Source organism: Lynx canadensis, chromosome B2 (genome assembly GCF_007474595.2).
Source record: "Lynx canadensis isolate LIC74 chromosome B2, mLynCan4.pri.v2, whole genome shotgun sequence".
Classification (NCBI taxonomy): Eukaryota; Metazoa; Chordata; class Mammalia; order Carnivora; family Felidae; genus Lynx; species Lynx canadensis.
In genome coordinates, this window is record NC_044307.1 from 143,556,023 (window position 1) to 143,568,073 (window position 12,051).

A 12,051-nucleotide genomic window follows, 5' to 3' on the forward strand; every position below is an offset into this window, starting at 1 on the left:
GGCATTCTGTCTCCCCACCTTCCTTGAGGATATGGCTGTTTTGGAGCAATGTAGCCAAATGTTTATAAAGTACTCAGCAATCATGGCATGATCTATAAATGCTAAATAATCACAGGGTTGACATATAAAGAGTACATCTTTAAATAGGACGTTTGTCAGACTGCAATTACACATGCCCTCGTTGGTGAGCTCATAAAACTTACACTCACATTTCCATCGGAACGCCTCGGAGCATTCTGCCAGCCTTAAGCACACCACGTGGTGCCCTTTGGAGGCAGGGGGTGTCAGTGCCCACTCTGCAGGTGGCTAGACTGAGGCACAGAAATAGGAGATAACTTTCTTAGGACCACGTGGTGACTCTGAGATGGTAACTGAGAAAACGGCTCAGGACGGCTTCTATGCCACTTCTCTGACCATTAAGCATGCACCGCATGTTCTGGAAATGCTCCCGTAAAGACCCTCATTTACCCATGTGGGCCGGGATTCTTTAAGAGGTGAACTCTCTCCCCTGTCCTTTGAGACTTCCTGTGCATCCCCGTGGGATTTTATTGTGCATCGTATTAATGTGTGGCTGATCTATATTGGCCGTAAAGACCCTGTTAACCAGGAAGGAAACACGAGAAGCTGTTGGGAGGGGCTGTCTCCGAGGAGCGGGACAAGGACGGAGGCGGGGAAGAAACCCTTCCTTTCATTCGGTGCCCCTTTATGTGAAGTTTTCCCACGTCCTGTGAAATCTGAAGAAACCATCCGCCCCCAGGGCATGGCGTTTCTGCATCCTCCTTTGCCCCACCTGCCGGCCACACGTAAAGGCTGAGCAGCCAGAGAAAAGGGAGGCAATGGCATTGGGTTCAAGGATGAAAACACTTGGTCTTAGACTTGAGGGCTGTTGACCCCCTCGATGGTCCCAGGAGAGGCGGCCTACCTCTCGGCCGGGACAGGACGTTGCTCAGAGCACGTATCGTTGGCCGAGCCCAGCCCCGGTGGTTGTCCGAGACCCCCGGATGCAGGCTTGGTGGCAACAGGTGCTCTCCCTTTTCACACTTAAGATCAGCTAAAACAAACAATCCCACACGCGTGAATTGCGTGGTTCCAGGGAGTCCATAATTTGATCAAATCGAGCCTAATGTTTATTGATCTGTCAGCATATAATATGGAACTTAATAACCCTGTACAGAGTAGACCTCATTCAGGGCGATCATTTTTCTCTGTAATCTGACCCAAACTGGATAGCTACCGAAATACATTAAAAATCACAGGGGAAATAAATGCCTTTCTCAATGTCGTCGATAGGCTGCCATCTGAATCTCGATGCCCTTTCACAGGGCACTGAGTCTGACAGAGTCATTTAGATCCTTCAGAATCTACCAGGGAAGAGGTGAACGCCAAAGTTCACGTCGATTCCTTAGTCGAAATAGGGATGTTCTTCAGAACAGTGTCGGCTTTTCTAATGATTTCAAAATATTTATATCGGCGCTTATGTTTCATTAACGTTTTTTCGGAATCCTAACATTTGGAAACAGTCTTCCCTGGCTATGAATTCTTTTTTTCCTGGCTATGAATTTGACATGCCACATGATCGCTCTTATAAAGATAGTTCTTTGTCCCTTTTCGGAAACTTCTGTCATCAGTTTAAAAAAAAATGTTTATTTATTTATTGTGTGAGAGGGAAGGGGGAAGGGGCAGAGAGAGGCACAGGGAGAGAGAGAATCCCAAGCAGGCTCCATACTCTAGGCGTGGAGCTGGATGTGGGGCTCAGTCCCACAAACCGTGAGATCATGACCTGAGCCTAAATCAAGAGTCGGACACTTAACCGACTGAGCCACCCAGGCGCCCCTGTCATCAACTTTTTTTTTTTTTTTTATGATTTAAAAACTATGTTGCCTTAAAGAAAACTGGATTTGGTGGTTATATATTGAACGCCTACGTGTTACAAAGCTGTATATTAATATTTAGCCCATTTTATTCTTTCTGTCCCATTCCGACTGCTGCCTTACAGGCCGTTCCAAATGGAATCTTCCACGTCCTCCAAGCCCCCCCTCCCCCCCGCCCCGCCCCGGACACAGTCAGAAGGTAGAGGCCTTGCCGTAGGAGAGCCCTCTGACTACTTCCTCCCGCTCAGTTTCTCGGGATCTTCAGCCACCTTTCCTCCTGCCTCAGGAATGGACGCTCCTTCCCGAGGTGGAGCCCTCCCCTGGGGGCTGGGTTCATCCTCCTCGCTCTCTTCTGGGACCTGCTCCATCAGCTCACCGCTTTCCCCGCTTCTGTTTCTCCTCCACCTGCAAGTTAGCCCCGATCCGCCCCCACCCCCCCACCCCCCGCTTAAAAAAGAAAAACAGCATCTTCTGAAGGATCCCCTTCAAGCTGCTCTTCCGCTTCTTCATCTCAGCCCAAGTCCACAAAAACGTCCTCTGCCCTTGCCGCCCATCACCCTCCCTCCTGTTCACTCCTACCTTCCGTGCGGTCCGTTCCCTGTGCCAGTGCGACACTGCTCCCTGGGGCGCCGCCAGGCACCCCTGATTGAAAAGCCTGCTGGCCCATTTGAGCATCACCCTCATCAATGACTTTGTCACCTTTGACACAGTTGACCAGAATTCCACTCTTTTCTTTAATTACAAAAATGGTTTTATTGCTTGTATGTATAATAAAACCTAGGCCTACACACTCATGAAAGTTTAGAAAACACAGACGGGGAGGAGGAGGAGGGGGAGGAGGCAGGAGAGGAGAAAAATCAAGCAAGCACTGAGCCGGGCCAGTCACTTGGAGCACACACGTACATTCACTTTGCAAACACGATGCCGTGCTGCACATCCATTTTTGTTATTTGCTTTCTCAAGAATCTCTAACTTTATATTTTCATTTCTTCCCTGCCAATACATACATATTGTCATTGTTTTACAGCTATTTTTTAGGGCTTTTTAAAAAAGTGATTATTTATTTTGAGAGAGAGCACGAGCAGGGGAGGGGCGGCGGGGGGGGGGGGGGGTCAGAGAGAATCCCAAGCAGGTTCCCCAGTGTCAGTGTGTAGCCTGATGCAGGGCTCGAACTCATGAACTGTGAGATCATGACGGGAGCCACCCGGGCGCCCGTAGGACTTTTAATTCATGCTGCGAGATTGCCCTCCTCTGAGGTTGACTCGGTTTACGACCACCAGAGGTGGAGTAGCCCGCTTTTCAGCACCCCTGCTGGCACCAAATGTTACACTTTAAAAATATATATATTTTTAATGTGTATTTATTTTTGAGAGAGAAGGGGGCGGACAGAGAGAGAAGGAGACACAGAATCTGAAGCAGGCTCCAGGCTCTGAGCTGTCAGCACAGAGCCCAACGCAGGGCTCGAACCCACGAACCACAAGATCATGACCTGGGCTGAAGTCGGCAGCTTAACCGACTGAGCCACCCGGGTGCCCCCAAATGTTATACTTTCTATTTTAATATTTGCTAATTTGATAGGCCAGTTTTAAAAATCTCCATTTCTTTAATTTCAGGTGAGCCTTTTCTCCTACTCTTCTCCTTTTTGAACATCCTTCATGCCCGAAATCCTCCCCTTGGATCTGTGATTCTTCTGGCTGTCTCCTCCCCTGGGCCGGCTCTTTGGTGACCCCCCCCCCCCCCCCCCCCCGCCAAGCTACCTGTTCTCTGGAAAGCCTGACACAGCAGGAATCTGGCCTCTTGAGTCTCTTTGGTTGCGTGGGTCATCAGCAAGTCTAGGAACGTGCTCGGTACTTGACCATCAGCATAGGCCCACCACTCACGATGCCCCTCCTTTGAGTCTCTCCACAGCCGGCCTTGAACCTCCCACTCAGGTCCTACTTTCCGCTAAAGATCATCCTGACACCCCCTTCTGCATAAGCTCTCCATCCCCTCTTTCCCATGGACTTGGCTTGTGCCTCCATTTCAGTGGTGGGTCTATTTCCTACCAGCCAGGTGAGCCCCTGGAGAGCGGATGATGCTTCTTCTCCCCCCTCCCTTCTCCTCTGCCCCCCTCTTTCTGCCCCAGGACTTAGAGCAGTGGGTCAAAGATAGGATCGCTTAACAAATGTCTGATGGAGCTGAGCTGGCGTTCTGGGGATCGAGAGCATGAACAGTAATTGGGAACTAATCATTTCTTCCACGTATTCCCTAATATTCTCAGTCTTTCATTCCTGAGAATTACAGCTATGATGCAAATGTTACATTTGTTATATTTCCAAGTTCCACTTCCAGCATCAAAATGTAAAGTCTGGATTCAGAAACTTTGTACTTCCAGCCAGGAAGAGGTTTCCTACCTTGGGCATTGTGTTTTTGGCTCTGTGCTAGCCCTGTCCAATAGAAGCTTCTAATCACGGCCACATGTGGCTGCTGGGCACCTGAAATGTGTCTCGTGCAACTGAGGAGTTAAATTTTTTTAATTTTAGTTGCTTTTAACCAATGAGAATTTAAACTTCTATAGCCACATGTAGCTAGCGACTAGCACATTGGAAAGCACAGCTCTGTACATGATAAAAGGGGTACTATTTTATAAAATTTAGAGACATATTTTAATTTTTCCCTTTTTTTTAATGAGCACATTACAACTAAAACTCTGATAGGCTAAATATCGTATTTCATGTGATTAAATGCAGGGATCGCTATTAAGGTCAACATGTGGACTTGATTTTTCTTTAAGACTTACTAATCCATAAGTGACCCACCCACCACCGTTCATGAATATCCCAGTGCTTGCTGATGCCTGCCCGGGGCCCTGCGGGTGTGTGTGTATGCATTTATTCAAACGGAAGCGTGCTCTCTTACTCAGCACCCAGAAGTTTGCATATGAGTGCCGTCAGGTCAGAGGTGCAGGCTCTGCTCATTGAAGTCACCACCTTTGAACAAAATCACACTAGGACACAGACTCTGTTGTTAATTCCGTGTTTCCTTTTCCAGAAGCCAAGCACACCAGATATTCTGAAACCTCTCAACCAAGAGAGTCCCAAACACCTTACTAACCCTGTTTCGAAGCAAGAGGACGTCTCATCCAGGCCAACGCCCAGCACTTTGTTCTCAGGAGGCTTGAGACACGTGAGTCTCATCTAACACTCTGGACCCCTGATGTGTGGCGGTCGCCATGATGTCGGACGGGGTTGGTAGGCGGGGGTAGGAGGGAAGTGTTGTCTTGTGGCATAAACTGGAACGTGACAACAGAACTTGGAGGTAATATTTTACTCAGACTGGGAGCTGGGGAAACCTGGCTATATACTTTGATGGTTTTTCTTTCATACACACAGATAGCAATGAATAATAAATAACGGCATATTTGGATGAGCAGTTTTTACTTTCAATGAGGTCAACGTATCAAATATTTCTCTTACAATTATTTCTGTGTCTTGTCTACCCTCAAGTCATGAAGACATTCTCTTGTTCTCTTCTAGAAACTTGAGGAAAATTTCATTGTTCTGTATAGGTCTGTCCCCGTGATCATTAATGTTTGTGAACAGTATAGGTTGAGGTTCATTCTTTCCACGTGGACACCCAGTTATTCCGGCCCCCTTTGTTCACAAAACGACTCTCATTTCCCCATTGACTTTGGTATCTTTGTTGAAAATCAAGTAACCGTGCAGGAGTGGGTCTTTTTTGGGGACTCTTCACTCTGTTCCTCTCATCTCTGTGTTCTAGCCCAGACCACACCGTCCTGATTACTGCAGGAAGTCATGAAGTCAAGTTTCCTAAGTCCTTCAACTGTGCTCTTCTTTTTCAACATGTTTTAAAGGTTGGCTCTGTTGATAGGCAAGCCTTTTATTCATTCTTTTGTGGCTTCAAAAACACTGACGGAATGCTTACGTTAGCCTCAAATTGTGATATGTGGTGTGACAGAGCCTTGGGTGACAGGTCACGAGGCCTCGATCACTGTGATAGCTCTTTACCTTATTAAATAATCTTAGACGGGCGCCTGGGTGGCTCAGTCGGTTGGGTGTCCGACTTTGGCTCAGGTCATGATCTCGCGGTTTGTGAGTTCGAGCCCCATGTCGGGGTCTGTGCTGACAGCTGGAAGCCTGGAGCCTGCTTCCAATTCTGCGTCTCCTCTCTGTGCCCCTCCCATGCTCATACTCTGTCTCTCTGTCTCTCAATAATGAATAAACGTTAAAAAAAATTAAAAAAAAATAATAATCTTAGACAATGGCAGAAACTCTCCAAACTTCAGTGTCCTCATCAAGGAAATGGGTATCAAGCCTGTTCTTTTCATTTCACTGGATTGTTTTGAGAATGAAAATGCACTCATTCCATGGTGTATTATAGTGGTTATGAACTCAGCTTCCAGGGCCATCTGGGTGGCTCAGTCAGTTGAGGATCCGACTCTTGATTTCAACTCAGGTCATAATCTCACGTCTTGTGGGTTCGAGCCCTACGTTGGGCTCCACACTGACGGTGCAGAACCTGCTTGGGATTCTCTCTCTCTGCCCCATCCCTGCTCATGCTTGCTTGCACGCTCTCTCTCTCTCTCTCAAAATAAACTTAAAAAAATAAAAAGAATTCAGCTCCTAGAAACCACCTTCTTGGTTCGCATTCCAGCTCCTATAGTGTGACCCAGAGCAAGTCCCTTAACCTCTCTGTGCATTGGGGTGGTTGTGTTGTTATGGAAAATGATACTCACTTTAGAAAACGATTAACTTACCCCCATCCTATCTATCAGATCCTATCAGATGAATATCTGGTAGAACATTACAAAGTCACGGCAAAAGCAGGCCAGACCCGTGCACTGAATAGGTAACATCCTAGACTCAATCTGCTAAATGCTGGCCGCTCCCAAACCAGCCCTTCACTGAGTGGTCCTGCCTCTTTCGGAACCACTGCTCTATACCCGCACTACTCAAAATGTGGGGCCAGCAGCCCTGGCATCACCTGGGACCTTCCAGAAATCAGAGTCTCTGGCCCCATCCCAGACCTACTGGGTCAGAATCTGCAATTTAACAAGAGCCCCAGGTGATTCATATGCACCATGAAGTTTGAGAAACACTGCTTGAGCTCTAGCAGTTTCAAACCTGAGTAAAGTATGTCATTTGTTAAGGATTTCTTAACAGTCAAGGGCCATGCTATCCACTACAGTAGCCATTAGTCACATGTGACTGTCGAGCACTTGAATTACGGCTAGTCCGAAATGAGTATATAAAATACACACTGCCCAGGAGCTGATTATAATGTTTTTTTGTCAATTATATCTAAATAAATAAAATACACACTGGGTTTTAAAGACTTAAGTAGGAAAAAATATAAAAGGTGTCATTAATAACTTTTATATTGACATATGTTGAAATGATAGTATTTTGGATATATGACATTAATAAAATGTACAGGCATACCTCCTAGATACTGTCACTTCCAGGCCACCTCAGTAAGGTGAATATCATAATAAAGTCAAATGAATGTTTGTTTCCAGTGCATATAAAAGTTATGTTCACCCTACACCCTAGTTGGTTTCAGTGTGCAATGACATTATGTCTAAAAAAACCGATGTACGTGCCTTAATTAAAAAATACGTTATTGCTAAAAAATGCTACCCATCATCCTCTGAGCTTTGAGTTGTAATCATTGATCACAGATCTCCATAACAAATATAGTAATAATGAAACCGTTCGAAAGATCGTGAAAATTACCAAAATGTGACACAGGCACGAAGTGAGCAAACGCCGTGGTTAGAACGGCAGTGATAGACTGGCTGGAAACGGGGTTCCCACAGACCCTCAGTTTGCAAAACACACAACATCTGTGAAATGCAATAAAACCAGGGATGCCTGTATGATTAAAATTAATCTCACCTGTTTTTAAAAAATAGGCCACTAGGGAATTTTAAATAGTTTTTAAGTTTATTTATTTTGAGAGAGAGAAAGCACACACACAAACAGGCAGGGGAGGGGCACAGAGAGAGAGAGAGAGAGAGAGACTCCCAAACAGGCTGTGGGCACAGAGCCCGACGCAGGGCTCGATCCCACGAACTATGAGAGGATGACCTGAGCTGAGATCAAGGGTCAGACACTTAATTCCCCAGGTGCCCCTGGAGAATTTTAAATGACAGATTCGGCTCACATTCTAGTTCTGTCGAACAGCACCGGTCTGGGTACGGTGATTGTGCGTTCAGTGGCACCTGGGATGATCTAACGTGGAATTACCCAAATGTGGCGTCATGTGCCTCTGTGCGCTTCCTGGGAAGAAGGTTCGTGTTTCCATCAGTTCTCAGACAGGTCTGCACACCCACACTGGTCAAGGACCAGGAGTGAAAAGCAAACTCGGTTCACACGAGTTCTTCCCGGGGGCCTCCGAGTCCCAGCGGGGTGTAACCACCTGCCCCCGGGGAAGAAACGACCCTGCGCCCTGGCCCTCTGCTTCTTGGTGCCTTTTCGTTCCAGAGACTGAGGTGGTGAGAGCCTCGGCTGGCCGGGCCAGGAGGCCTCAGAAAGCTATGCTTGAGGGTGGGTTAGCCCCTTTCTTCACAGCTGGGTGTTGTAGGTGCTGGAGAATAGTTCAGCGAGGTGGAAGAGCAGAGGAAACGCTTCTCTGAGGGTGAGATAGGCAAGGATGGTTCCAGAACATTCTCTCATTGGGTTCAACCCTGCGGTGGGTCTGAGACAGGAAGAGCTTTTCCAAGATTCTCTGCAAGGTTTGCCCCTACTCCAGCCGATGGAAGGATGCCAGCTAGCTTGAGCTTTTTTTAAAAGGCTGGTCCTGAGGGTGACGCTAGCCTTCTGGGAGAGTCCAAGGGGCAGCTTCCCCAGAACTGCCCAGGGTCCCACAGACTAAACTCTAAGCTCCTCCAGGGGCCAGAATCATGTCTTTGGGTGCCCAGAAACTAACACATAGGCACGGACATGAGCTAGGATCCACCCCATGTGGTCCACGAGGCCCCACACGACTTCCCACACACGCCCCACCTGCCCCCTTGCTCGTTCCACACAACCGCACTGGTCGTTGAACACGCGAGACGCAAGCCTGCCCTGGGGGCATTTCTGCCCTCTCCCATGTGGCACCACACCCATTGACTCCCTTCCTTTAAATCTTTGCTCCAAGGTCACATTGTAGGCGGGGTCTACCCCCTGCCCTGTCCTGCCCTCCATCGCCCTTACCTTCTCTCTGTTACCCATATTCTTATCACCTTCTATAGCTGTGTAATTGGTTTATCTGTTGTTTGTTGTCTCCTGTAAGTCCCACGTGCCCAAGCAGTGCCTGACCCTGAAGCAGCACTCGGTAAACACGTGCGGAATGACCGTGTTACTCCTACCCGGAGCTCTGGTTTCCTGAAAGCCTACTGTGTGCTAACGACCGAGCCAGGTGTCTCCCCTGGCAATCGTTCGCACAACCATCTGGTCAGGTGGATGCTATTGTCCCATTTCACAAATGGGAAGACAGGTTCCCAGAGGTTAAGGAGGCTCACTGAGGTCAGACGGTAACCGCTGAGCCCTGACTCAACACCCAGAGCCGCGCGAGTCAAAGCCCTGGGGTTCCGTTGGGCTCTCCGAGGGAGTGGGTTTCCTGCCCTCAGTCCCTGGTTCAGCTGCACTGGCCTGGGGCCGCCCCGCACCTAGAAAACCTCTCGGACTGCTGGGAAATGATGCTGTGGCAAGGAGACGCGGGTGAGTGTGTTTGTCTCGCTCTGTCCTTCAAACCACACCGCAAATTCAACTGGGCTCCCCTTCGTCCTTTCTTCTAGTGGGCTCGGATGTGTGCCCTTCAAGTTCTCCTCGTGGAGTTGAATTATTATGTGATTAAACCTGTTCCTTTAGGCTGAAGCAGTGTTTGAGGAAACGAAACTCCCACAAAGCAAATACTGATTATTGCTTCTTGCCCAGAGATGTTGCCTGTTCTTCCGACAGACCTTGAGGCTAAGAGCCAGGAAGTTTGGATAAAGCTTACCAAATCTCTACTTACTACAAAAGGAGAAAGCCAAAGGGGCAGTAAATAGGGGGAAACACTCAACCTCCCAGGTAGTTAAATCAGTGCAAAATGAAAGCGAGCTCTGCTTTAGGGTCATTTCAGCAAATTTTAGAAGTGATACAGGTCCATGTTGGCAGGGGTATGGAGCTAGCTGCAGGCATCTTTATAAACTCCTGGTGTCTGCGGAAGGGCGTTTACCTATGTGTATCAAAAGCCTTGAAAATGCCTGTTCTCTTCAATCAAACAATTCAGTTACAGGAAATATTCTTGAAAAATTATCGTGAATGTTGCCCAAAATGTGTGTACGTGGATGTCCAGGGAGCCTTGTTTATAACTGTTTTAATTTTGAAGAATTGGAAACAACCAAAATATTCAAAATAGGGCAATGGTTAAATGAATTATGGTATATTGATTCAGAGGAATACTTTGTAGCTATTAAAAAGAATGTTGAAGAATATTAATATAGAAAATATATGCTGACAAATGAAAATATAAGGTTATAAAATAGTATGATAGCACATCTTTATAAAAGCAACATGATTCTACTATAGACTTTGCAAACCAAGTGGGAGGATTATACCCAAATTTGACCCTGGAATGATGGGGTTATGCTTTTTTCTTAAACATTTTTTGGGGGCTCATGTGTGTTTTCTGTATTTTTCCTATAAACATGTAATATTTCGGGAGAAAAAAATAAGTTGTTAAAAAAAAATAAGTTCAGGGGTGCCTGGGTGGCTCCGTCCATTAAGCGTCTAACTTTGGCTCAGGTCATGATCACATGGTTCATGGGTTCAAGCCCTGCGCTGGGCTCTGTGCTGACAGCTCAGAGTCTGGAGCCTGTTTTTGGATTCTGTGTCTCCCTCTCTCTCTGCTCCTCCCCTGCTCATATTCTGTCTGTCTGTGTGTGTCTCTCTCTCTCTCTCTCTCTCCCAAAAATAAATAAATATTTTTTAAAAATTAAAAAAATAAGTTCAGTTATCAGAAGTAGAACTTGGTGGAGTGAAGAAATACGTTAACATTTTAGCGTTCCCACGGGAAAACAAATCCTACCAGAGTTCCTGTCTGGTTTTTAATTTTGTTTATACTTATGTTTAAAAAAAGCTAAAAAGGAATGCATTTATATCAGTGTTTTCAAACAGCTTACACTTTTCCTGCCAGAAGGTGTTGTGATTGGCAGGCGTGACAGTGGAATACTGTTTGGAAGCGATAGTGAATGAACTCAAACCACAACGACCACATGGACGAATTTAAAAAGCAGAGTATCAAGAGAAAGTCAGTTATAGAGGAATAGGTACCCAGTAGGATTCTAATTATATAAATTCCAAGCTCAGGCAAAACTAACCAATATATTCTTTGGGGGGACCTACTACATCTGTACTAAAACCATAAAGAGAAACGAGGATGATTAACAGGAGACTTCGAAACAGCATTTCCTCAGGGACAGAAAAGAGGCACTGGACAAAGGTAGGGCCCCGGGGCACTTCTGAGGTCCTGGTTATGTTGTTTTACTCCAGCTGAGTGGTGGGTACATGGATGTCCATTTCATAATTATTATTTAACTATATCAATTATATGTACTTTTTGATATAGTTTTATAATAAAGAAGGAAAAAAAGAGAAAAGAAAAGGAGATGATTTATCCTGCTTACAAAGGGCAGCCACATTGTCTGGCATTTTCCAAATGGTAACGAATGTTCTATACTTACTATGTGTGGGGATGGTTCTAAGTCTCCTTATGTATTTTTTTAATATATATATATAATGTTTACTTTTGAGAGAGAGCAACAGAGACAGAACGTGAGCAGGGGAGGAGCAGAGAGAGAGGGAAACATAGAATCCGAAGCAGGCTCCAGGCTCTGAGCTGTCAGCACAGAGCCTGACGCAGGGCTCGAACCCACAATCGCGAGATCATGACCTGAGCCGCCGTCAGACGTTTAACTGACTGAGCCACCAAGTGCCCCTCTGAGTCTCTTTAGACGCATTAACTAATTGAGCCTCATCCCAGTCTTATGGAATAGATCCCCATTTTACACATGAGGAAACTGAGACTAGAGAGGTTACGAATATGGTTCAAGATCACACAGCCACTGAGTGTCAGGGCCAGGAGCTGAATGAAAGCCCGTCGGGCTTCGTTGCCACCATTTGGACCACTCTGCGGTAATGCTGTCAGCGTG

General features: G+C 46.5%; 1 protein-coding gene across 4 annotated transcripts in view; it reads left to right on the forward strand.

Annotated features, from left to right (window-relative positions):
* Positions 1 to 12,051, forward strand: part of SYTL3 (synaptotagmin like 3) — an 83,292-nt gene that overhangs the window by 50,988 nt on the left and 20,253 nt on the right. For 3 of the 4 annotated variants that reach the window (XM_030316706.1, XM_030316702.1, XM_030316705.1), the window contains exon 8: positions 4,902 to 5,036. In XM_030316706.1, coding sequence (XP_030172566.1) covers positions 4,902 to 5,036 — 135 coding nt within the window. The remainder of the gene's footprint in view (positions 1 to 4,901; positions 5,037 to 12,051) is intronic. The other variant, XM_030316703.1, reaches the window with a different exon arrangement.